Genomic DNA, 27409 nt, shown 5'->3' with positions numbered 1-27409 from the left:
TCTTCACTGGCATGCTGGGCTAAAACTGAATCACAGAATCACTGGGGTTGGAAAGGACCTCTGGAGATCATCTAGTCCAACCCAAACCCTGCATTTATCCACCCCATCTACCACAGCCTCTGTCTTGCATTTGTGCATCACCAACTGTGTTACCAAAGTAAGCAACTGCAGCTTCTGTCTTGTTCTCCATTTTTCAGATGGCTGCTCAGATGAGGTAAGCTGAGAGATTACCCATGGAGATCATGGATGCCCTCTCCCTGGAGCTGTTCAAGGTCAGGTTGGATGAGGCCTTGAGCAACCTGGGCTAGTGGAAGGTGTCCTGGAACTAGATTATCTTTAAGGTCTCTTCCAACCCAAAGCATTCTGTGAATTTACAAAAGTTAAAGCATTGCATAATCCAACTGAAACCTGCTTAACTCAGTGGAGCAAACCATTGCTCCATCCCTTGGCAGCTCCTTGCCTGCTACTGTAAATATTGGAGAGTGAGCTGAGAATAATTAACTTTTCATGTGGATGTGAGCTAAAGCAAAGAGCACAAGTGAAACTGGGGGAAGCAGGCTGCATAAGAGATTTCTTTTTGTGTCTGCAGAATAAATTAACTCCATTTTTCCCCAGAAAGGCAGCTTATCCCACCTCCAGCAAGAGCCACAGTGTGGATACACAAGGAGAAGCAAATATCATCTCTTCAAACTCTATTAACAGGAGTGAGAAAATGAATTCTGAAAATTGTTTACCCACCATCCTCAGGAGGGGGTTTGCAGTGTCCATGGAAAGTGACCTCCAGTCTCCTGCTTTCCCAGCATCTGGGGAGGAAAACAGAGCAATTATTTGAAGTCAGGCTCAGCAAACCTTCTCTAGAATTGAAATTCAACATAAGAAACAATTAAGCTTGAACATCAGAAGTTCCATCTAAACATGAAAGTCCAGTTTGGGGCTCCCCAGTTCCAGAGAGACAGAGACCTGCTGGAGAGAATCCAAGGGAGAGCCAGGAGGATGCTTAGGGGACTTGAGCATCTCCCCTGGGAAGAGAGCCTGAGAGCCCTGGGGCTGTTTAGTCTGGAGAAGAGAAGGCTGAGAGGGGATCTGATCAATGTCTCTCAATGTGTGAGGGGTGGGTGTCAAGGGGAGGGGGCCAGGCTCTTTTGGGTTGGTCACAGGGACAGGACAAGGAGCAATGGGTTCAAAGTTGAACAGAGAAGATTTCAGCTCACCATGAGGAGAAATTTCTTTGCAGTGAGGGTGCCAGAGCCCTGGAGCAGGCTGCCCAGGGGGGTTGTGGAGTCTCCTTCTCTGGAGCCTTTCCAACCCCCCCTGGCTGCATTCCTGTGCAGACTACCCTAAGTGCTGCTGCTCTGGCAGGGGGTTGGACCTGATGATCTCTGGAGGTCCCTTCCAACCTCTGATATACTGTGAGACTGTGATACTGTGATGAGGAGGAACTTATTTAATGTAAAGGTGATGGAGCACTGGAGCAGGCTGCCCAGAATGCTGGTGAGGTCTCCATCTCTGGAGGCATTCAAAACCCAGCTGGATGTGTTCCTGTGTGACCTTATTTAGATGAACCTGCCTTGGCAGGGGGGTTGCACTTCATGATGTCCAGAGGTGCCTTCCAACTTCTACTGTCCTGTGATTCGTTGCAATGATGGAAACATAAATTGTGGCAGATGTGTGAATGGAGTGCTGCAGAACAGAGTCACTGTGTGGTGGAGATGTAGTTGGGAAATCCAACAGGAGGTGTTCCTGGAGATGTTCAAGAATTGTATGGAACAATTAGGAACAATTTCTTTCCTGCAAGAGTGGTCAGGCATTGGAACAGGCTGCCTGGGAGATGGTGGAGTCACCATCCCTGGAGGTGTTCAAGAAACCTGTGGCCGTGGCACCTGGGGACATGGTTTAGTGGCCATGGTGGGGTTGGGGTCAATGGCTGGACTCAATCTTAGAGGTCTTTTCCAACTGAAACAATTCTGTGATTTTATGAAATCAGTGGAAGAGGAGATGGGACTTGTTCTTTGGGGCTGTTCAGTCTGGAGAAGAGAAGGCTCTGAGGTGACCTTCTTGTGGCCTTCCAGGATCTGAAGGGGGCTCCAAGAAAGCTGGGGAGGGACTTTTTAGGCTCTCAGGGAGTGACAGGACTGGGGGGAATGGAATCAAGCTGGAAGTGGGGAGATTCAGAGTGGAGGTGAGGAAGAAGTTCTTCCCCAGGAGAGTGGTGAGAGCCTGGAATGGGTTGTGCAGGGAGGTGGTTGAGGCCCCATCCCTGGAGGTGTTTGCAGCCAGGCTGGATGAGGCTCTGGCCAGCCTGCTGTAGTGTGAGGTGTCCCTGGGCATGGCAGGGGGGTTGGAACTGGATGATCCTTGTGCTCCCTTCCAACCCTGACTGATTCTAGGATTCTATTCAAGGAGAGGAGCATGTGCTGTAGGGAGATGGACTGTGTAGTGATGGCTCCTTATGTAGGTTAGGGTGGGAATACTACACCAAAATCCCTGTGCAATTATGTGGGGTGGGAGTGGTTGTTTCTGCCCCTTTTGCTGTTCAGAATGCATCTCAAATACCATCTCTACTTGAAGCGTGATCCTTTTTTGTCATCATCCCATAGTTTGTGGGCTCTCTGATGGAACAGTTGGATATTTTCGTCTTCAGATTGAATAATCCTAACTAATTTGTTAGAAGGCTACAGTATTTCTGCTTCCTGGAAGACAACTTTTTCTGTCATGTCACCAAAATCAATTGGATTCTGAGTTAGGTGCTCCTCCATAAAAAGGGAAGGAGTAGAAGTGGAGTGGGGGGGATCATCAAAAGGGAACTTGAAAATTCCTGGTTTTCCAGCTAGAGCAGGGTAGATGGACATTAGGAAGCTCTTTACTATGAGGGTGGTAGAACACAGGAACAGGTTGCCCAGGGAGGTGGTGGAGGCCCCATCCCTGAAGACATTCACAGTCAGGCTTGATGGAGCTCTGAGCAACCTGATACAGTTGGGGATGTCCCTGCTGACTGCAGGGGGCTTGGGCAAAATGGCCTCTAAAGGTCCTTTCCAACCCAATGCATTCTATGATTCTATGAAAAAGAAGAAGAGTGAGACTGAGGAAGGAAAACAAACAGATACCAGAGGAGCAGACATAAGTGCATGGTGCTGAGCCTCTGACGATGAGCTACACAGGCTGGGGGTTGTGTAGGACTGTGTTAGTTGGCCTCTTCTGCTGCAGGATCACAGCAGCCCACGTGATGGCTGAAGCTGTGCAGACTCTTGGTGATCCCTGTGTGGGCTGTGAAGGTCTTGGTGGATGTGGAAGGAGCATATGCTATGGAACTGGAGCAAGGCAGCTGCCTCAAAACTGGGGCATACAAAAGTGTCTGAGTCACCATTTCTTTCCCTTTCTGACTTAGAATCATAGGATCAACCAGGTTGGGAGAGACCTCCAAGATCACCCAGTCCAACCTATCACCCAGCCCTATCCAATCAACCAGACCCTGGCACCAAGTGCCTCACCCAGGCTTCTCTTGAACATCTCCAGGGATGGTGACTCCACCACCTCCCTGGGCAGCCCATTCCAATGGGCAATCTCTCTCTCTGTGAAGAACTTCCTCCTAACATCCAGCCTGGACCTCCCCTGGCACAGCTTGAGACTGTGTCCTCTTGTTCTGCTGCTGGTTGCCTGGGAGAAGAGACCAACCCCCTCCTGGCTACAACCTCCCCTCAGGTAGTTGTAGACAGCAATGAGGTCAGCCCTGAGCCTCCTCTTCTCCAGGCTAAACACCCCCAGCTCCCTCAGCCTCTCCTCACAGGGTTTGTGTTCCAGACCCCTCCCCAGCTTCCTTGCCCTTCTCTGGACAGGTTCCAGTACCTCAACATCTCTCTTGAACTGAGGAGCCCAGGACTGACTTGGGAGTATCCCTGCCAGCCATGACTGAGAGGCTGGAGGCCCTTTCTATTTCACTACCACCATCTGCTCTTCAAAACAACCATAGAATCATAAAATCATTTGGGTTGGAAGAGAACTTTAAAATTGTGGAGTCCAACCCTAAACCCAGTACTGCCAGGTCATCACTGAACCACATGCCTCAGCACCACATCTCCATGGCTCTGAAACCCCTGCAGGGATGATCTTTGAGCCTGGTAAGATTTGGGGGTTTTCAATGAGGCAGCACAATGGGGTTTTTTTTGGTATTTGATATAGACATCTTCCTCTGAGGCAGACAAAGCACCTGCTGTGGGCTGCTGTGGTGGAGATGGGATTAGACCAGGGGCAAAGAGCAGGATTTATGAGATTCTGCTTTTTAGGACCCTGCTGTGCTAAGTATGACGCAGCATGAAGCACAGAACCACGCTGCACATGGTCAGCTGCTCCCCTTGCATCTTGGTGGTACAGGGTAACACAGCTTCAGTAACCAACTGTGGACACAGCTTGTGGCTGCTGAGGAATTAATGAGGAACTAAAAAGTCCACCTTGAGCATTTTCCTTCCCTTCTGATCATGGTTGAATGAAAGATGTCTATGAGAGAGGTGGGATGTTCACAGCACAGACTGGCTTCACCAAGCACTCCCTAGAGTGACTTAATAAGTGGTTCTTAAGCTCTTCCACGTCCAAGAGTGGTCTTTAAAGCCTCCACAGTCAGTTTGCAGGGCACCAGCAGAGTTTCATGATCACATTTGGCAGCTGCATTCATCAGGCACTGGAACAGGCTGTCCAGGGAGTTGGTGGAGTCACCATCCCTGGAGGTGTTCAAGAAACCTGTGGCCATGGCACTGTGGAACATGGTTTAATGGCCATGGTGGTGGTAGGTCAGTGGTTGGACTCCATGATCTTGGAGTTCTTTTCCAACCCAAACAGTTTTTTGATTCTGTGATTCTAAGATCATCAAGTCCAACCACTGACCTATGAAATGTTTCCAGTTCAGAGAACATCCTGAGCAGAAGCAGGTATCATGACATGAGAAAAAAAAAAAAAAAACAAAGCCTGTTTCTCATACATCCTGTGTCCAATTCATTTGTGCTGAGACACTGCAACAGGCTGCCCAGAGAGGCTCCTTTCCCTGGAGATATTCAAGGCCAGGCTGGATGAGTCCTTGAGCAACCTGGTCTAATGGAAGGTGTCCCTGCCCATGGCAGGGGGTTGGAACTGGATGACCTTTAAAGTCCTTCCCAAGCCAAAGCAATCTGTGAATCTATGAGTGGCCACTAAGCGCCACAGCCACGTCCTCGCTGCTCTTCCTCACAGGTTTGCTGGGGTGCTCTTAGCCAACTGTGGTCAAAAAGCAAACCTCTGCTGTGCTGTAGGAGGTTTGCTTTGAGTGGACTCTGTAAGTTGTACTAATTGCTTCCTTGCAGCTTCCTGAATTTCTGGCCTAACAGGTTACGTTACCCACAGGCAGGTAGCCACATCCAGACCTTAATGGGGTCGCAAAGCCTGCAGCACCGGAGCCGAGAGCAGCAGCAGCAGCAGCAGCAGCAGCAGCAGCAGCAGCAGCAGCACTACGAAGGCAACATGAACAAGGTCACCATCCAGCAGTACCAGCCACCACTGCCCATCCAGATCCCCTCCTCCCAGACCTCCCGGGCACCACAGACCGGCCGGTGCTTAATCCAAACCAAGGGGCAGAGGAGCACGGATGCCTACCAGGAGCAGGTGAGGAAGTGGGGCTGGGAAACAACTCGTGGACACGTGGATCAATCTAGGCTGGGGGGTGATGGCATTGAGAGCAGCTCTGCAGAAAAGGACTTAGGGATGCTGGTGGATGAGAAGCAATGGGCACCTGCAGCCCAGAAGGCCAATGGCAGCCTGGGCTGCCTCAAAAGCAGAGAGAGAGAGGTGATGCTGCCACTCTGCTCTGCCCTGCTCTGGTGAGACCTCACCTGCAGTGCTGTGTCCAGCTCTGGGGCCCCCAACACAAGAGAGACATGGACCTGCTGGAGTGTGTCCAGAGAAGGCCACCAAGATGATAGGATGAGAGGCAATGGTTTGAAACTAGAGCAGGGTTGGATTTAGGTTGGACATCAGGAGGAAGTTCTTCACAGTGAGGATGGTGAGACACTGGAAGAGGTTGCCCAGGGATGTGGCTGAGGCCCTGTCCTTGGAGACATTCAAGATCAGACTTATGTGGCCCTGGGCAGCCTGCTCTAGTTGGAGATGTCCCTGCTGACTGCAGAGAGGTTGGACTGGATGATGTTTAGAAGATCTCCCTGCAGCCTTCTTTTCTCCAGGCAGAACAACTTCAGTTCCTCAGCTGCTCCTCACCAGCCCTGTTCTCCAGACCCTTCCCCAGCTTTGCTGCCCTTCTCTGGACCTGCTCCAGTCCCTCAATGTCCTTCTTGAAGTGAGGGCCCCAAGACTGAACCTAGCATTCAAGGTGTGACCTCACCAGGTCCCAGTAGAGGGGGAAATGGGCTGTAGGTGAAGCAGGTGCCATTGGTCAGGCAGTTTTCATGTTGGCATCCACTCATCTTGCTGCATCTTTTTAACCTAGTTTTGTGTGAGGATAGAGAAGAATCCTGGCCTTGGATTTAGTATCAGTGGTGGAATCAGTGGACAAGGAAATCCATTCAAACCTTCTGATAAGGTAAGTTTTTAACTTCTCTCTGAATTGTCCTTCTTTTAGAGTGGAGACAGAGATGAGGGAAGTTTCTTTTATGTCAATAATTTAAGGTTTAGATTTTTTTTCCCCCATACTTGGCCTTTTATTTTGCTAAGGGGTTATTGGTGGTGCTTTTGTTAGTCCTGACTTCAATTTTTAAGAGGTGGAGAAATCACTTTAGAGTAAAAGGAAGCTTAGTAAAAGTCCATCTGGTGATAATCAGCTAATGATCAGCTGATAATCAGCTTCAGGGTTAGGGAATTTGAGCTGTGAATTTATCTGGTTGCTGTTGTAAAAACTGAGTGGAGTTTGCTGAATTGCAGCTGGAAATGGTAAAATACTCTTGGAAAGACCAATTTAACACAATCTTCATTCCTTGCCATTTCCTCTTTGATGATTTTTGGTTTGGATTTCAAGAATCATTCCATTGAATGCACACAGCTCTCAGGTAATGCAGCAGCTGTCCCTGACATCATCTTTGTGTCCTTCTGTGAGACTGCAGATGGGAATTACACTTTATACTATCACGGGTTTGTTTTTTTTTCCCCCATGGTTGAATGTATGATAAACTCATGGAACTGTTTTGGTTAGAAAAGCCTTCTAAGATCATTGAGTCCAACTCTCAACCCAACACCACCATGGCCCTTAAACCATGCCCCCAAGTGCCATCTCCACAAGTGTCTTGAACACCTCCAGGGATGGGGACTCCACCACCTCCCAAGGCCTGACCACTCCTGCAGTGAATAAATTTTTTTCTACTATCCAACCTAAACCTCCTCTGGCACAATTGCAGGCCATTTCCTCTCATTCTATCACTTGCTCCTTGGGAGAAGAGACCAACCCTCACTTTTCAGGGAGTTGTAGAGAGCCAGAAGATCTCTCCTCAGCCTTCTTTTCTCCAGGCTGAACAACCCCAGTTCCCTCAGCTGCTCCTTGCCAGCCCTGTTCTCCAGACTCTTCACCAGATTTGTTGTCCTTCTCTGGACCTGCTCCAGCATCTCAATGTCCTTCTTGGAGTGAGAACCCAAACCTGAACCAAGTACTCAAGGTGTGGCTTCACCAGTGCCCAGCACAGGGGCAGAATCCCTGCCCTGTTCCTGCTGGCCACACTATTACTGATCCAAGACAGGATGCTGGTGACCTTCTTGCCCACCTGGACACACACTCACTCATTTTTGTGTACTCCTTTGAGACTTCACATGAAAATTATACTTTATAACATCACATTAACATCACAGAGCCACGAGGATGATTTGGGGACTTGAGCATCTCCCCTGGGAAGAGAGCCTGAGAGCCCTGGGGCTGTTTAGTGTGGAGAAGAGAAGGCTGAGAGGGATCTGATCAATGTCTCTCAATGTGTGAGGGGTGGGTGTCAAGGGGAGGGGGCCAGGCTCTTTTGGGTGGGTCACAGGGAGAGGACAAGGAACAATGGGTTCAAAGTTGAACAGAGAAGATTTCAGCTCAAAATAAGGAGAAACTTCTTTGCAGTGAGGGTGCCAGAGCCCTGGAGCAGGCTGCCCAGGGGGGTTGTGGAGTCTCCTTCTCTGGAGCCTTTCCAACCCCCCCTGGCTGCATTCCTGTGCAGACTACCCTAAGTGCTGCTGCTCTGGCAGGGGGTTGGACCTGATGATCTCTGGAGGTCCCTTCCAGCCTCTGATATACTGGAGACTGTGAGACTGTGACTTTCTTGGGTTTCTTTGGATGGTTTAATGTCTGATGCTAGAGTTAAGCTGGAGTTCCACTGATATAAATTGAAATGGATTCCCTCTCCCTGGAGGTGTTCAAGGCCAGGTTGGATGAGGGTTTGAGCAACCTGCTCTAGTGGGAGGTGTCCCTGGCCATGGTAGGGGGTTGGAACTAGATGATCTTTAAGGCCCCTTCCAACCCAAACCATTCTCTGAATCTATGAAATGAGTAAAGAGAGGTCCAAGCCCCACTCTGGGTGATGTGTAGAGAGGCTGAAGGCTGTCACTAATAGAAATCCAAAGCTGAGTCTAAAGGGAGTGGTGAGGACTTATATTGAAGGACTTAATCATTAAACCTTTGAGGCTATGCTGTGCTGTTACTCTGAAACATTGCTTCCCACAGCTTTAAATCAGCTTGATCATGGTTTAAACGTCACAGCAGTGATAAGAGGGTGAGGTTGCCTCTTATCACGGGTGCCAGTGATGCGCTGAAGTCATGCATATTGATCCTGTCTGTAAGCTGCAAGCAGTGGGACTGGCAGTGAGTAACCCTCTGCTCAGTGACCTCAGTGAGCACCAGGATGCCAGGAAGATGCCCAGAAGCAGTCACTCATTCCAATGACAGCCTGGTGTCACCAGTTAATGGCCTGTGGATGACATAAAGCAGCCCATGGCTCTGCTCCCGAGAAGCTCAGGCTGTTAGAAGGTTCACAGAACCACTGGCCAGCACCTGGCTCCATCCCTCAAAGCCATGCGTTCTGTGCATGGTGATCCCAAGAGGGAATTTCTCTGCTGCCTCTGGGAGCCGTGGGAACAGCAGGAATTCAGCCTAGAGTCTGCTCTGAGGTGCTCACTCAGGGTCACCATGGTGAAGAAAGGCAGAGGATGCAGGAGCAGAGGGTTGTAGGAGCTGTGTGGGACACATTCCAAGTGGGTTCATCCATTTATGGGTTGGAAGGAACCTTAAAGATCATCTAGTTCCCCCCTCCCTGCCTGGGACAGGGACACCTCCCACTCCCTTGGGCAGGCTGGTCAAGGCCTCATTCAACGTGGACTTGAACACCTCCAGGGAGGGGGCATCTCAGTCTTGGATTTGGGGCTTTTGTTAACAGATTTTACTGAAATTCTGCAAACACATCTCAAAACATCTTTTTTTCCTTTCTTTTTTTTTTTTTTTTTTTTCCTTTCAAAGTCCTTCTCTCCTCAGACACTGGATTAAGTGACACCCTACCAACCATTGTACTGAATGCCCGTGGCAGGGGGTTGGAATGAGAGGATCTTTAAGGTCCCTTTCAACCCAAACCATCCTATCAATCTGTGAACATCAAGACAGCTTTTAAATGTGTTTGGGTTTGGTGGTTTTTTTTTCTCCCAGAAGAAGGAAATAAAGATGACTGTACAGATCATGCTCTGCTTTATCCTGATAAACTAATGCTTGCTCCATTTTAATTACCCTCCTGAGAGCCCTCTTCCTCTTGCCCTGGCTATATGAGACATTGCTTTCATATAATGTCACCAGAGGGTGGGATATCTACCACCTCTCCGGGCAATTTTATGATGGGGGATTTGAATTTCAACTGATTTTTCTATTGATTTGAGGTGATAACTAGCCCAAGAGCATGGAGAGCTTCTAGAAACCCATCTCAGTGTGTGGTTACAGAGAGACTAGAAGAAGAGTTTAGTGCCCAACCGTTGCTAGAGTATTTTAAACCCTCTAGACAGCAGTTAGGGAGAGACCTGTATTTTGGGAACTAGTTCTTGGTGATAGCATCCTAACCTCCTGTTACTTCTGACTTATAGGGTATCTTTGTTACTAGGGTTCAGCCTGATGGACCAGCATCCAGCCTGCTCCAGCCTGGCGACAAGATCCTCCAGGTAGGGCTGGATTTCTTTGCTTTCTACCTCCAAATGAGTCAGTGATGTTGTCTGAAGGACAAGTTACCTGCTAGCTGTGTTACCATGGTGCTTTGGGGTCAATTTAAACCCAACTGTTAGGAGGAGAACTTCATGAGCCTGCCTCAGACAGAACGAAACCAGGTGTGAAAAAGAGGTGCTGGGATGTGCTTATCCCACAACCCCTCTGCTGCTAGTGGGGAGATGAATCCAACCCAGTGAGCACACTGGGAGCATGGCAAGGATTGTTATAGAATCCTAGAGACCTGGAATCCTAGAAACCTGGAATCATAGAATCTTACAAACATGGAATCCTAGAATCCTAGAAACCTAGAATCATAGAATCTTACAAACCTGGAATCATAGAATCATGGAATCCTAGAAACCTGGAATCAGAAACATAGAATCCTAGAAACCCAGAATCATGGAATCTTAAAAACCTGAAATCCTAGAATCATGGAATCTTAGAAACCTGGAATCACAGAATCACAGAATCTTAGAAACCTGGAATCATGGAATCCTAGAAACCTGGAATCATAGAATCTTAGAAACCTGGAATCACAGAATCATGGAATCTTAGAAACCTGGAATCATAGAATCATGGAATATTAGAAACCTGGAATCAGAAATATAGAATCCTAGAAACCTGGAACCATAGAATCTTAGAAACATGGAGTCACAGAATCATGGAATCCTAGAAACCTGGAATCATAGAATCACAGAATCCTAGAAACCTGGAATCACAGAATCCTAGAATCCTACAAAGCTGGAATCCTAGCACCCTAGAATCATAGAATCACAGAATTCTTGACTGGTTTGGGTTGGAAGGGGCCTTCAAAGGTGATCTGATCCAATCCCCTGCAGTAATCAGGCACATCCCCAACTAAAGCAGGTTGCTTAGAGCCCCATGAAGCCCAGCTTTGAATGTCTCCAGGGATGGGGCCTCCACCACCTCCCTGGCCAACCTGTTCCAGTGTTCCACCATCCTCATAATAAAGAACTTCTTCCTAATGTTAAACTTCCAAGTTAAATTTGGTGGACCCTGAGCAACTTGATCTAGCTGCAGATGTCCCTGTTCACTTCAGAGGGGTTGGACAAGGTGACTTTTAAAGGTCCCTTCCAGCCCAATGCATTCTATGATGATTCTATGTCCCTCTATGATTTTATGTCCCTCATTTCACCTGGGGATGCTGAGTATGACACAAGGATGCCAGCAGCAGCCTCCAGGAAGGGCAGAGAGTGCAGGAAAGGGTTAATGCCTTCAGCTTATCCCTGGAGTGATCCCAGTGACACCATTTCAACTCTAAAATAAAAATAATCCATCTTTTTTTTCCCCCCATGCTAACAGCACAAGGAGGTGTGGGGAGAGAGGAGCTTTGCAGGCTGTTTCACAAGCAGAAGTGTCTGAGAAAGCAAAGCCTGGTGAGAACTTCCCCCTGTGCAGCTGGTGGGACACTGGTGGAAGGAGATGGAGTCACTTTTTAGGACAGAATTGTAACTGGCAATGGGTTTTTGTTTTTGTTTTTGCTGCTTTAGCATTTTTGAAAGCACTCAGATGAAAATCAGCCACTGCTGGATCCACTGCTGGATCATGGTAGCATCTGCATGACCTACAGGGAAAACTCAACTTTTTGGTTCCTTGATTTGGTTCCTGGAACCAAGATTTTTCTGGCTTCTGTTGCTGTCACAAAGAATTCCGCATTATTTTCTGTAAATAGAGAGGCTAATCCTCAACAGACCTCTCAAAGCCTCCTCAGTGACAGGAGATGATGGCTGTCCATCTGGAAAAGAGGGTTCCACCATTTCCTGCAAGGTGATTTCTTCTACCACACCCTACAACCTAGTTTCTTCTACCTTGCCTTGCAAGGTGGTTTCTTCTACCATATCTTGCAAGGTTCTTTCTTCCACCATGCTCTGCAAGGTTGTTTCTTCCATCATGCTCTGCCAGGTGGTTTCTTCTACCATGCTCTGCCAGGTGGTTTCTTCTACCATGCTCTGCCAGGTGGTTTCTTCTACCATGCTCTGTAAGGTTGTTTCTTCTAACATGCTCTGCAAGGTGGTCTCTTTGGATTTTTGTTAAGCCTGGAATATGTGTTACCAGATTTAGTTGTGACACCAGGACAAGAGTCATTATAGTTGTCCAAAAGTCTTGTAACAGGTTTTAAAGCCACTCAAACTGATCAAGGGTCAGAGGTTAACTGGGCTTTAGTGGGTATATGAAGGAAGTCAGCCAACCAAGGATGTCTCAAACATCTCCAGTAGCCTCTCTCCTCCTGCTTTCCTCTCTCCTTCACTCCCCCACCTCTCCTCCCCAGCATGGGCACTGCAGGAGTCACCACCTCTGAAGTCTGCAGTAGGCAACTCATGTTTCATTGCCACTATGTTCAAAACCAGTGGAATAAAGAAAATGAGGGAAGTTAAATGAAGGATAAAATTAGCTAGAGATAATTAGAGTCCTAGAATTGTTTTGGTTGAAAAACGATCTTCAAGATCATCAAATCCAACCCTAACCCATCTATTACAGCTCAGCAGTGGAGAGAAGAGGATCAGAGAATCACAGAAATGTTGGGGTTGGAAAAGACCTTTCAGATCATCTAGTCCAACCATCAACCCAGCACTGCCAGGTCACCACTGAACCGTGCCCCTCAGCACCTCATCTCCATGGCTTTGAAACATGGTGTTGAAAGCTGAGCTCAGGAACAGAAACAAACTCAGGTGAGATAGGTTTAGAAGGAACAGCAGAGCCAGGTGAGGAGGTTGTGTGTGGGGACAAGCAATGAGTGCAGGTCAGGGCAGTGCTCTGGAGGGAGTCCTGTAAGGGTAGTGTTGTATTGGCAGGGACAGGACTGTTGGCTGTGTCTGCCTGGCAGGTCTTCATCACTGAGGTACTCTTTTGAGTTCAGCAAGAATAAATGTAGGGGAGCTACAACACCAAGCACCAGCATAGGTTGGGGATTGGCCTGCAGGAAAGCGGCTCCATGGAGAAGGACCTTGGATTCCTGGGGGACAATAAGTTATCCATGGGACAGCAATGTGCCCTTGTGGCCAAGAAGGCAAATGGTCTCCTGGGGTGCATGAGGGAGAGTGCGGGCAGCAGGTCAAGGGAGCTTCTCCTGCTCTGCCCTGGTACAGCCTCATCTGGAATACTGGGTGCAGAACCAGGCTTCCCAGTTCAAGAGGGACAGGGAACTACTGGAGAGAGTCCAGTGGAGGCTTTGAAGATGCTGAGGGACCTCTGTGAGGAGGAAAGGCTGAGAGACCTGGGGCTGGTGAGCCTGCAGAAGAGCAGCCTGAGAGGGGATCTGAGCAATGTTTATACATATCTGAAGGGTGGGGGGCAAAAAGGTGCCAGTCTCTTTCCAGTGGTGTCCTGTGAGAGGACAAGGGGCAACAGGCACAGACTGGAACCCACAAGGTTCCACTTCAACATGAGAGGAAAATTCTTTGTTGTGAGGGTGCTGGAGCCCTGGAGCAGGCTGCTCACAGAGGCTGTGGAGTCTTCTTGTCTGGAGAGGTTCCAAAGCCAGTTGGGCATTGTGATTCAGTATGGAGAAGAGAAGGCTCTGAGGTGACCTTCTTGTGGCCTTCCAGGATCTGAAGGGAGCTACAAGAAAGCTGGGCAGGGACTTTTTAGGCTCTCAGGGAGTGACAGGACTGGGGGGAATGGAATCAAGCTGGAAGTAGGGAGATTCAGACTGGAGGTGAGGAAGAAGTTCTTCCCCATGAGAGTGGTGAGAGCCTGCAATGGGTTGTGCAGGGAGGTGGTTGAGGCCCCAGCCCTGGAGGTGTTTGCAGCCAGGCTGGATGAGGCTCTGGCCAGCCTGCTGTAGTGTGAGGTGTCCCTGGGCATGGCAGGGGGGTTGGGACTGCATGATCCTTGTGGTCCCTTCCAACCCTGACTGATTCTAGGATTCTATGCTGGGCAAGCTTCTGGGGGTGCCCCTGCTTTAGGAGTTTGCTTGAGCTGGATGGTCTCCAGAAGTCCCTTCCAGCCCCCACCATGCTGGGATTCATTTTGTATCTATTGCTATGTCAGAAGGGTGCAAGCCATGAGGAGCTGCAAGTTCTCACGTGTCAGGGTGTGGCCCCAAAGTGCATTTACTTCTGTTTATATAATCACATGTAAGGTCCTAATGCTTCTTTATTTTATCCTTTCATTGTTGCATTTAATTTATTTGTATTTTTTCTTTTAATGTTACACTTTTTCATTTTCATTTGTGTTGTTTTATTTTAATTTCCTTATTATTTTCTTTTAATTTATTATTTTAATGTCTCTCTTATTTTTATTACTTGGTTATCTTATTTTTTATTTTCATTATTTTAATTTTTATTTTCATTGATTTATTTTATTGGGCTTTTTATTATTTTATTTTTATTTCTTTTTTATTTTCCTTTTAATTATTTTATTGTATACTTCTATTTCCTTTTAATTAATTCATGGTATACTTTTATTTCCTTTTAATTATTTTATTGTATACTTCTATTTCCTTTTAATTTTCTATTTCTTTCCTATTTTAATAACTATTATTTTATTGTATCATTTTATTTCCTTTTATTTTGTTGTTTAATTTTTATTTCTTTTATATTTTAATTATTACTGTATCATTTTATTTCCTTTTATTTTATTATTTAATTTTTATTTCTTTCATAGTTTAATTATTGCTGTCTCATTTTACTTATTTTATTATTTAATTCTATTTTAATTTTAATTATTACTGTATCATTTTATTTCCTTTTATCTTTTTATTTTATTTTTATTTATTTTATATTTTTTATATTTTTATTATTTTAATTATTATAATTTTATTTCCTTTTGTTTTGTTATTTTTATTTATTTTATATTTTAATTATTATTGTATCATTTTATTTCCTTTTGTTATTTAATTTTATTTCTTTTATATTTTAATTATTATTGTCTCATTTTATTTCCTTTTATTCTGTTATTTAATTTTTATTTCTTTCATATTTTAATTACTATTGTCTCATTTTATTTCCTTTTATTTTATTATTTGTTATTTCTTTTATATTTTATTTTTTATTATTTAATTTCCTTTTATTTCATTCTGTTCTATTTTATTTTCCCCCTTTTTTTTTTTTTTTTTGAGGAGTAACAATCATCACTCTCCTGATTTATTCATCACTTTGAGGGGGATGAGTTGGCTTTGCCTTTGCACTCTCATCAGTCAGGCAGGGCTGGGGCTCAGCCTGAGCAGAGCTCCTCATTTTTCTAACATCATTTCAAATTCTCTGGCAAGAAGATTTTTGCCTTCTCTTTGTGACTTCCTTCTACCTCTGCCTGGTGCCTACTACCAGGTGTTGATTTATGCTGTGGCAAGCTCATTAATCTTATGGAGGAATTAAGAGAGTGATAAAGACACAACAGTGATGAGGGAGATTTTAGTTCTCGCATCTCAGCAATGCCTCCAGCTGAAAGACTCCAGTTCCCTAGGCAGGCAGGACCTGCAATGATTAATGTCACTGGCATCACTTTGTCCCCACCCTGCTTTTCCACTCTCACCATCACCTCTGGTTGCATTTATCTCATAAGACAAGCCCCTGCCAGAGCCCTGGGCTTCCTTGTGCCAGTGACTGTGAGGAAGGAGGTTCCTTCAGACAGAACCTGTCCTCTTCAGCGTCTGTCACTGTCTGCACCGCTTGTCTTCTGCGAGTACCACTGCTTCTGACATCAGTTTCTGCTGGGACTCCAAAGGAGGAATCACCTTCCCGTGTTCCCTCAGGCTTAGCCCCCACTCTCCTCACACTGTCTGCCCTCTGATGGGCTTCCAGTGCAGCATATTAAGGCAGGAACCCTCATGGCATCTCTCAAAAGAGAAGACTGAGAGGGGATCTGATCAATGTCTATCAATGTGTGAGGGGTGGGTGTCAAGGGGAGGGGGCCAGGCTCTTTTGGGTGGGTCACAGGGATAGGACAAGGAACAATGGGTTCAAAGTTGAACAGAGAAGATTTCAGCTCACCATGAGGAAAAACTTCTTTGCAGTGAGGGTGCCAGAGCCCTGGAGCAGGCTGCCCAGGGGGGTTGTGGAGTCTCCTTCTCTGGAGACTTTCCAAGCCCACCTGGCTGCATTCCTGTGCAGACTACCCTAAGTGCTGCTGCTCTGGCAGGGGGTTTGGACCTGATGATCTCTGGAGGTCCCTTCCAACCTCTGATATACTGTGAGACTGCTACTCAACACCATAGACAGCTCAGAGGAAAGGGTAGGATCCAATTTGTTGTGAGAACACAGGGCTCATGTTGCTCTTTCTACCACAGCACAAAGCAAGCATGATTTTAGCAGCACTTTTCCATTGGAGCAAAACAAATCTGATCTAAAGGGTCGTTGGCTGAGCACTTTGAATCTTCTTACACAGCTGAAGTCAGCACCAGGTGTCTGTCTGCTCTCTATCCCAGTACTGCCTTGTCTCGATGAGGGAGTCTGTTTCTTTATCAGAACACTGTGCTTCAGGCTCAAAACTGATCAACTCTTTTTCTTCAGTCCCCACACTTTCAGCATCATCTAAACCTTCATGCTACAGATTCATAGATTCATGGAATGGTTTGGGTTGGAAGGGACCTCAAAGATCATCTAGTTCCAACCTCCCTGCCATGGGCAGGGACACCTTCCACTAGACCAGGCTGCCTTGTCCATCCTGCCCTTGAACATCTCCCCTGTCTGTCTGATGCTTTGTCCCCAGTGTCCCCAGTGCTGGAGCACCTCCATGGCCACGCATCCTTGTCCTTTTGTGCATCTATGCAGTTCCCTCAAGCTGACACAGAAGATAATCAGACCACAGCTCCAAGGGGATCATTTTAAACATTTACATGGCAGGCCTTGCTCAGCAGGATGTTTTCAGGAGAAGCAGATATTTCTGGCAGACATTTATGCAGCTCCAGTGAAAGAAGGGAAGATTTAAAAACTAAGAGGCTTGAGATTGCCTGGGTGGAATCACAGTCATAGAAATATTTGAGTTGCAAATGCCCTCCAAGATCATGGAGTCCAACCATCAACCCAACACCACCACGGACACTAAACCATGTCCCAAAGTGCCATGTCCACATATTTCTTGAACACCTCCAGGGATGGTGACTCCACCACCTCCCTGGCCAGCCTGGAAAAATCCAAAGGTTTACTTCTGCTTTTTCCTCTAAGAGTTTGAGGATTCCTCTGAAAACTGAGCTTAATTGTACGAAAAAGCCATTACCATGGTTCCTAGGGAATGCTCTTCAGTGGCAATTCTTTATTACAAAACCTGTGAACATATTTTGTGGGGGTTTTAAATGCATCCTTGAGACATGCAGCCTGGAGGGGCTGCCATGGGCAGGGACACCTTCCACTAGCGCAGGTTGCTCGAGGCCTGACCTAACCTGGCCTCAAACACCTCCAGGGGAGGGGGCATCCACAACCTCCCTGGGCAACCTGTTCCAGTGTCTCATTAACCTCACAGGAAAGAATTTCTTCCTGATTTCCAGTCTCAATCTCCCCTCTTCCAGCTCAAAGCCGTTGCCCCTTGCCCCTTTTACAAGCCCTTATAAAAGTCCCTCCCCAGCTCTCCTGGAGCTCCCTTCAGGTACTGGAAGGCTGCTCTAAGGTCTCCCTGGTGCCTTCTCCAGTCTGAACAGCCCCAGCTCTCTCAGCCTGTCCCCATAGGGAAGGTTCCCCAGCCCTGTGATCATCTTCGTGGTCTCCTCTGGTCCTGCTCCAACAGATCCATGTCCTTCTTCAATGATCGTAGAGGTCTTTCCCAACTGAACCAATTCTCTTATGAACATCACAACTCCAGAAGACCAAAGCTCTACTGGGACCTGGGGGGAGCAGGACTGCTCTTTCTTTCCTGTCTGTCACAAGCTCTTAAACATTTCATTTGACAAGTAAAAATGATTCTCCCATTATTAAATCAGCACTTTCAGTAGGTGACTTTGGAGGAGGGACTGAGTAGGTGACTTCTGAGTTGCGTGGTTGTAAGCACAAGCAAGGAGAGAGCAGCTCTGTCAACCATGTCATGGGCTTTTGCCACCATGCATTAAAGAGCTCTAAAAATACCCTCATTTTGGTGGCTCCACAATTCATCTTAAAATTCATGCACTCTTTTTGTCTAACCACTAGAAGTAAAGAGTAACCCTGTGTGTAAAATATACCTGCAGATGTCACAGGGCTGTCTGAGCCTTGTAGATGTGGTGCTGAGGGACATGGTTTATTGGTGTCCTGTCACAGCATGTTTGGTGGAGAGCAGAGCAGGAAGGAAAGTAGCAGACCCTGGTGATCATTTATTCAGAGGATGAATAACAACTCCCTCTGGGTGTGCCCTGCTTAGGCATTTTTGGATGTGTATTCTCCTACAGGAGAAACGTTTCCTGTAGGAAAGAGCTTTCTTGATTAGTTAGAGCAGAACCTACATGATACCATCCTGTACTCTTTGAGGATGAGCAGGCAGCACTGCCCTGCTCTTCAGTTGGTTTGAAGCTTCTTTTCTTGCTATTTTTTCTCTGAATGAGCATAGAATTACAGAATTGTTTTGGTTGGAAGAGATCTCTAAGATCACTGAGTCCAACTATTAACCCAGCACTGCCAGCTCACCACTAAACCATGGCCCACAGCACCACATCTCCATGGCTCTGAGACCCCTCCAGGGATGGGGACTCCACCACTGCCCTGGGCAGCCTGGGCCAGGCCTTGACAACCCTTCTGAGGAAGAAATTGTTCCTCGTGTCCAACCTAAACTTCCCCTGGGGCAACTTGAGGCTGTTTCCCCTTGTCCTGTCACTGTCTTCTCACACCAACCCCCACCTGGCTCCAACCTCCTTTCAGGAGCTGTAGAGAGCCAGAAGGTCTCCTCTCAGCCTCCTTGTGTCCAGGCTGAACATCCCCAGGGGCCAAAGTCAGATAAGGTTGCCCAGAGAAGTTGTGGAGGCTCCAGCCCTGTAGGTGCTCAGGACCTTGAGCAACCTGGTCTAGTGGAAGGTGTCCCTGCCCATGGCAGGGGGGCTGGAACTAGTTGATCTTTAAGGTCTCTTCCAACCCAAACCATTCTATGGTTCTGTGACATCATTCTGTCTCTGTTAACTTAGAGGTCTTTTTCTAGGATTCTAGGAGGTGTTGTCTTAGTGGTACAAAGCCTTGCTTGCAGGAAGTCACTCTAGGACAATTATTTGCTTTTCATTTTCACAGATCCCTTTGCTCCCTGGAAGGAAAACACTGAACAACAGCTGGTGAGGGGTCTAGAGCACAGGTCTGGTAAGGAGCAGCTGAGGGAACTAGGGTGGTTTAGCCTGGAGAAATGAGGTTGAGGAGAGATCTTCTGGCTCTCTACAACTCCCTGACAGGGGGTTGGAGCCAGGTGGGGGTTGGTCCCAATATCCCTAGTATCAGGTAATGGAAAGAGAGAAAATGGCCTGAAATTGCCCCAGGGAAGGTTTAGTTTGGAAGTTAGGAACAATTTCTTTCCTGCAAGAGTGGTCAGGCATTGGAACAGGCTGCCCAGCCAGGTCCTCATTTGGTTGGACTTGATGATCGTAGAAGTCTTTTCCAGCTGAAACAATTCTATGATTCTATGACCTCATCTGGCTGGATTCCATGGTCTTAGAGGTCTTTTCCAACCCAAACCATTCTATGATTCTAGTTTCTATGTTTAGATGATTCTATGCTGCTAGATTCTATGATTCCATGGTTTTGTGGTTCTATGATGCTAGATTCTATGATTCTGTGGTTCTATGATGCTAGATTTTATGATTCTGTGGTTCTGTGAAGCTAGAGTCTATGATTCTGTTGTTCTATGAAGCTAGATTCTGTGATTCTGTGGTTCTATGAAGGTAGAATCTATGGTTCTGTGATGCTAGAATCTATGATTCTATGGTTCTATGATGCCAGATTCTATGATTCTATGGTTCTGTGAAGCAGATTCTATGATTCTGTCGTTCTATGAAGCTAGATTCTATGATTCTGTGGCTCTATGAAGCTAGATTCTATGATTCTGTGGTTCTGTGATGCTAGATTCTATGATTCTATGGTTCCATGATACTAGATTCTACGATTCTATGATTCTAGCTTGTATGATTCTATAGTTCTATGGTTCTATGATACTAGATTCTATGATTCTGTGGTTCTATGAAGCTAGATTCTATGATTCAATGATGATAGATTCTATGATTCAATGATGCTAGATTCTATGATACTAGATTCTATGATTCTATGGTTCTGTGATGCTAGATTGTATGGTTCTGTGATGCTAGATTCTATGATTCTATGGTTCTATGATACTAGATTCTCTGATTCTGTGCTTCTATGATTCTCTGTTCTCATTTGTTCAGACTCATGATCTTGAGAGACCTTTTCCATCCCACACAGTTGACTCTCTGACCTCATTTGACTTCTCCTTGTGTTTGTGTTGCAGGCCAATGGACACAGCTTTGTACATATGGAACATGAGAAAGCTGTTCTACTACTGAAGAGTTTCCAGAACACAGTAGACCTAGTTATTCAACGTGAGCTTACTGTCTAAATATTTTTTTATCAATAGCAAATATGTCTAAGCCAGACCTAATGTTCAAACAGATTTATATACCTAGGGGGAAAAAAATAATTTTTTTTTGGTTTTGTTTGCCAATTGCTGGACCAATGGCAAAGGGTAGTGCCAAAATGTATCATATTCTATGTTAGTACCCATCATCTGGGAGAAGAAAAAAAAATGACCAAACCCCACCCCCCCCAAAAAATAGTAATGTTATCAAGATATTGTTCATGTGGCTAGGTACTAGTTTTAATTGTCAGCCTCTGGCTGTGCATTGATGCAGGGTTTTGGGTTTGTTTTGTTTTGTTTTGATCGATTTCATACGATTTGGAAACACAGAAGCACATTAAAGAAAAAAAAAGTGAAGGAAATCCTGTAGGAATTCTGCTGTCCATCAAAAACACTGCCTCAAAGTTGTATATGCCTTTATAAAGAGAATAATAATTATAATTACAATAATAAATTAAGCTGTACTTCCCATGAGATATTTCTATCATGTCACATAGAGAGAATTAAAAAAAATAGAGAGAGAGAGAAATAGAAAAAAAATAAAGAGAATATTTTCCTAAGCACCTCAAAGAAAGTATATATTAAATTAAATGTACTGATGTTGATTTATTTTCAATGCAAAGACATTCTATGCCTTATGAAAATATCTGTACATATGCAGTGTGTAGAGCTGGCTCCAGATTAATTAGTCCAAAATGGCACTAGACAGGGTAAGAGGATTAAGAAATTCCACTCTCAGCTCGGGGGCCTGGAGAGGAATAACCCCACGTGGCAACTGGTTTAACTTCTTCCTTTGCTTTGATACTTCCAGTTGGTTCCATGTGAAGATACTTCATGGATCAGCAGTGAGCTGAGGCAGGTCTGGGGGAGCAATGGGGGAAGGTTGTGATGGGGGGCAGTAAAACTGCTATTGTGGCTGCTAATTTTAAAGATTCATAGAGTGGTTTGGGTTGGAAGGGACCTTAAAGATCATCCAGTTCTAACCCCCTGCCATGGGCAGGGACACCTCCCACTAGCCCAGGGTGCTCAAGGCCTCCTCCAACCTGGTTGTGAACACCTCCAGGGAGGAGGCATCCACAACCTCCCTGGGCAACCTGTTTTAGTGTCTCATCACTCTCACTGTAAAGAATTTCTTCCTAATTTGATCATTCAACCTGTTACCTTACAATCACAGGCCCTGCATTTACATTCCCCCTTCCCTCCCAGTCTGATATTCTCCTGTGCTTCCACTCTGGTCCAGGCTGTGCTGGTCCCTGTTTGCTGTGGTCACCATCACTAGGGGTTTAACCTTTACACCACACATTATTTAGAATTATAGAATTGTTTCAGTTGGAAAAGACCTTCAAGATCATTGAGTCCAACCCATCAGTCACCATCAGTCCAACCAATCACCACCATGGCCATTAAACCATGTCCCACAGTGCCATGACCACAGAGTTCCTGAACACCTCCAGGGATGGTGACTCCATAACCTCCCTGGGCAGCCTGTTCCAATGCCTGACCACTGGTCTGGTTATAAGGCAGCTCTTAAAGTGAAAAAAGAAAGGAAAGAAAGGAAAACAAGGGAGTAAGAGAAAGAAAATCAGAGGGGAAAAGGTAAAAAAGAGAAAAATGAGAGAAAAAAAAAAGTATGAAGAAAAATAAAACTAGAAAAAATGGGGAGAAGAAAGGAGAAGGAGAAAGAAAATAAAAATGGCGGAAAGAGAGGGCTAAAAAAGGAGAAAGGAAAATAAAACTGTGAAAAATAAAGGAGAGGAAAAAAGGAGGAAGGAAAGTAAAAAACAGAAATAAATGGAAAAAGGCAAAAAAAAAAAAGAAGGAAGAAAACTAGGGGAAAGGGGGGAAAGAAAAAATGGAGGGAAAAAAAAGAGGAAGAAAAAACTAGGGATAAATAAAAGGAAAAAAAATGAACAAGAAAATGGGGGAAATATAGAAGAAAAAAAAAAAAAAAAACAAACAGAGGAAGGGAAGGAGAAAAAGCTGCTTCCAAAATGTTTTTCTTATTTTGAGGAAAAAAGTTGAGCCCAGGTTGCCTGCAGGAGTCTCCAGTGTGAGTCCTTCTCCCATCTTCCCATTCCCAGCTTGCAGTTTGCAGCTGGGTGTTGATCACCTGTGACATTTAGAAGCCAGTTGTCCAGAATCCCAGCATGGTGGAAGTTGGAAAGGACTGGAGATGATGGTGATACTGCTTTAGGAAAAGCTGAGAGACCTGGGGCTGTGGAGCCTGGAGAAGAGCAGCCCCAGAGCAACAGCTGAAGGACCTTAAGAGCTGTAGGGGGCAAGAGGATGGGGCCCAGGGACAGGGCAAGGGGCAAGGGGTACGAACTGGAAGCCCTCATAGCTTCTTTGTTGTGAAGGTGCTGGAGCCCTGGAGCAGGCTGCCCAGAGAGGTTGTGGAGTCTCCTTGTCTGGAGAGCTTCCAAACCCCCCTGGCCATGGTGGTGCTGGGCAAGCTGCTGTGGGTGTCTCTGCTTTAGCTTGGACTGGATGATCTGCAGAGGTCCCTTCCAACCCCCACCATGCTGGCGTTCTGTCAGAACAGCTTTGATGATTCTGAACTATCACCCATAGAGAAGCCTCACCTGAGAAGTGAGACCACTCATGTTCTGGCACCCACCCAAACAAAAATCACTATTTGGAATGCTCAGGAGATGGGTTTGCTGTTACCAGGGAGTACTTTGAATGTAGAGCCCTGTCTTGGTCAGACCTCTCTGGCTTGTAATACAAGGTTGGACTCGATGATCTTGGAGGTGTCTTCCAAGTGAAACTATTCTATGTTTCTATAGCATTTAATGACCTTCTGCAGCCCCCAAAAAGCTCCCACCCAGAGCTGTGGGTATAAACGTCTACATCTGATAGAGGTTCATGCAACAGGGAATCCAAAGAGAGTGCTAAATGAAACCCCAGATGTCCCTCACATGGAGGCCTTGGTCTCCAGAGAAGATCCAAGGTTGGGTCTCAGGGCTGTCTATCAACAGGAGGAGGGTCAGAGCTTGAGGTCTGTGCTGGAAGCTCACTCCAGGAGCACATGGGGTTCCATGTTCCTCCTCTCCCACAGGCAAGCCTGCAAAACAGAAATAGGGTTTGACACAAGTGTCCACATCTATCATAAAGGTCTTTTCCAAACAGAAAGATTCTATGTCCCAAAAGTCACAAACAGGCACGGGAGGTGACAAGCCTCAGTCTTGGGCTGTGGAGTCACCACCTGCCTCAGCACCAGAGTAACAGAAGTTGGAAGGAGCCTCTGGAGAACCTCCTGCCCAACACTACCAGCCAGAGTAGGTTTGCCTAGAGCAGGCTGCACAAGATTTATAAATTCATAGAATGGTTGGGGTTGGAAGGGACCTTGAAGATCATCTAGTTCCAACCCCCTGCCATGGGCAGGGACACCTCCTACTCAGTTGAGTTGCTCAAGGCTTCATTCAACCTGGCCCTGAACACCTCCAGGGAGAGGCCATCCAGGACCTCCCTGGGCAGTCTGTTCCAGTGTCTCACCACCCTTTCTATAAATCACAGTGTCCAGGTGGGTTTGGAATGACTCCAGAGATGGAATCTGACAGAACTTTAGCTGAAGTTTGAGCTCCCTGCCCCTGAGCTAACATGTCCCAGGGCCCCATCCCATCTCACCACTCTTCCCCCAGTCTCCTGCCTCCAATCCCTCCATGTGAAGCAAGCACACAACAACATCACCAGGCTCAGGCCATCAGCTGCAAGGGTTCCCTTCCTTCCTTGAGTGGAGCACAACATCAATGATACAACTTTCAGGGCAGTAGTTTGGATAGGATAGGAATCAATTAGTGGTTTGCTTTTTTGCTTTGAACACCTCTGGTCCATGTGGTTCACACCACAGTGGTACCCACCCCAAGACCAGGTGCTGTTTCTTCTGCCAACGTCAAGGGTTCATGGAAAAGCCAAGGTCAAAAGGCAGAATTTGAGAATGGTTGAGTTTAAATCAAAATAATCAAAATAAGGAATAATCATTAAAAAAAAAAAAAAAACATTCATAAAAAGCTTTTTTTGCCATTCCTCATCCTGGACAATTCCAGCCAAGAAGCTTGGAGTGAACAATGTCATGGCATTGCATACTCATTCCCACAACCCTTCCAAGGTGTCTCCACACAGATTGCATCAAGTTGGAAGGCACCCTCAAAGGTCATCTTGTCCAACCCTCCCCTGCAATCCACAGGGACACCTCCAACTAGATCAGGCTGCCCAGGGCCACGTCAAGCCTGACCTTGAATGTCTTCAGGGCTGTGGCCTCAAACACATTGCTGGACATCTCCAGCATCACCACCCAACCTGGCCCCAACCCTGCAGCACCTGAGGCTCCATCTTTTATCCACCGAGGGGGCCTTCTCTGCCTTGGTGCTGGCACAGGGGTGGGTGGCCTCACCCCAAAGCCCTCCCCCATCACCACCACTACCCCCTAAACCCCTCTCCCAGCCCTTCCTTGGGTTTTCTACTCGTGAGTACTGTATCCAGTTGAGAACCAACAGCTTCCTTTATTAAAAGATTTTACCATTTTATAAGAGACGTTTAATTATGATGGAGATGGCTGTATTGTAATTAATATTTTGAGATAATCGTGATTTTGAGCTTAAATTCTATACAGAAATAAGAAAAAAAGAGAAAAAAAATTAAAAATGGTCATTTTTTTCTTTTTTTTTTGTATGTGCTCAAAGATTGCTATATTAACAACAAAAAAAAAAAACTTTACCTGTCCTTTTCAGTTGAAATCACAGCATTCCTGTAAATAAAGCTGAATGAAGAAATTATTTATTACTTTATGAAGATAGATTTCTGAATGTACTCATAAAAAAAAAAAAGGAGGAAAAAAAAATAAATAAAGGAGGTTGGGGTTTTTTTTTCTTTCTTTTTTTTTTCTTTGCCAAGACTTTACCAGAGACTTGAGGGGAAGAAAAAGAAAAAAAAAAGGCTGCTTCATTTTCTGTGCAAAAAAAACCCCAAAACCCCAAACAATAAACCCAAGAAAACTTCCATTTTAAAGTCCCAAAGCAAGCCGAGCGTGATCGCTTCTACGGTTCGGTTCCTTTTTTGCTTTGCTCATGTAGGTTGTTATCCTTTAATCCAGTTTGAATCCAGTTTGATTTTCCTGTATGAAACAGCAACAAGGAGTTAAGGTGCAGAATTGGGTGTGGAAGATGAGTTTTTGCTTCTGTACATAAAAGAACAACAACTACAGGGACTAAAAACTGATGCTGTGCAGCGTATAGCAGAGCCATTTTTGGGCTTTGGTGTACTCAACTTTTTCAATATTTAAACAAAACCAAAAAAAGAAAAAAAAAAGAAAAAAAAGAAGAAAAAAAGCCAAAAAAAAAAGTGTTTTGAATAACATTAAAAAAGTCTCTTTATTGTATAAATAATAAAAATGTCACCTTATTGTAATTGGGTTTTGTCATCTTTTACAGGGGGAGGTGGAAAAGTGTTTGGAGGCTTCCAAATAAAAAATGAGGGGTTTGTAGAGTACAGGAGAGCAAAAAATGGAAAAATGGTTGCTGTCAACACATGGAATCATGGAATTGTTTGGGTTGGAAAACACCGCTAAGATAATCGAGTCCAACCTTCAACCCACCACCACCATGGTCATTAAACCATCTCCCAAAGTGCCATGCTCACACATGTCTTGATACCTATAGAATTGTTTGGGTTGGAATCTAAGATCATTGAGTCCAACCTTCAACCCACCACCACCATGGTCATTAAACCATCTCCCAAAGTGCCATGCTCACACATGTCTTGATACCTATAGAATTGTTTGGGTTGGAATCTAAGATCATTGAGTCCAACCTTCAACACACCACCACCGTGGTCATTGAAGTATCTCCCAAAGTACCATGTCCATATATTTCTTGATATCTGTAGAGTCAAAGAATTGTTTGGGTTGGTAAAGCCCTCTAAGATCATTGAGTCCAACCATCAACCCAACATCACTATGGCCATTGAACCATCTCCCAAAGTACCATGGCCACTTGTCTTGATACCTATTATCATAGAATTGTTTGGGTTGGAAAATACCTCTAAGATCACTGAGTCCAACCATCAACCCAACACCACCACAGCCATTAAACCATCTTCCAAAGTGCCATGGCCAAATGTTTCTTGAATTATTTGGGTTGGAAAAGCCCTCTGCAACCATTGAGACCAACCTACAACCCAACACTGCCATGGTCATTCAGTATTCTCCCAAAGGGCCATATCCATATGCTTCTTGATCATAGAATCAAAGGATCATAGAACTATTTTGGTTGGAAGAGATCTCTAAGATCATCGAGTCCAACCATCAACCCAACATCACCATGGCCATTAAACCATCTCCCAAAATACCATGGCCACATGTCTTGATACCTATTATCATAGAATTGTTTGGGTTGGAAAACACCTCTAAGGTCATCGAGTCCAACCATCAGCCCAACACCACCATGGCCATTAAACTATGTCCCAGAGTGCCATGACCCCACATGTCTTGATACCTATGGAATCATAGAATTGTTTTGGTTGGAAGAGATCTCCAAGATCATGGAGTCAATCATCAACCCAACATCACCATGGACACTAAACCACAGAATCACAGAATTGTTTTGGTTGGAAGAGATCTCCAAGATCATGGAGTCAATCATCAACCCAACACCACCATGGACACTAAACCATGTCCCAAAGTGCCATGTTCACATATTTCTTGAACACCTCCAGGGATGGTGACTCCACCACCTCCCTGGCCAGCCTGGA

At 45.7% G+C, this 27409-nt stretch overlaps 1 protein-coding gene across 2 annotated transcripts in view; it reads left to right on the top strand.

Annotated features, from left to right (window-relative positions):
• Positions 1 to 20644, top strand: part of LRRC7 (leucine rich repeat containing 7) — a 103617-nt gene extending 82973 nt beyond the window's left edge. For both annotated transcript variants that reach the window (XM_054384025.1, XM_054384024.1), the window contains 4 exons: positions 5368 to 5625; positions 6464 to 6556; positions 10057 to 10131; positions 20537 to 20644. In XM_054384025.1, the coding sequence (XP_054240000.1) occupies positions 5368 to 5625; positions 6464 to 6556; positions 10057 to 10131; positions 20537 to 20644 (534 nt within the window). The remainder of the gene's footprint in view (positions 1 to 5367; positions 5626 to 6463; positions 6557 to 10056; positions 10132 to 20536) is intronic.
• Positions 20645 to 27409: the final 6765 nt, after the last annotated feature.

The sequence above is a fragment of the Indicator indicator genome, chromosome 10, assembly GCF_027791375.1.
Source record: "Indicator indicator isolate 239-I01 chromosome 10, UM_Iind_1.1, whole genome shotgun sequence".
NCBI lineage: Eukaryota > Metazoa > Chordata > Aves > Piciformes > Indicatoridae > Indicator > Indicator indicator.
Note: the sequence above shows the minus strand (reverse complement) of the source record. Positions and strands in the feature narration are given on the sequence as shown.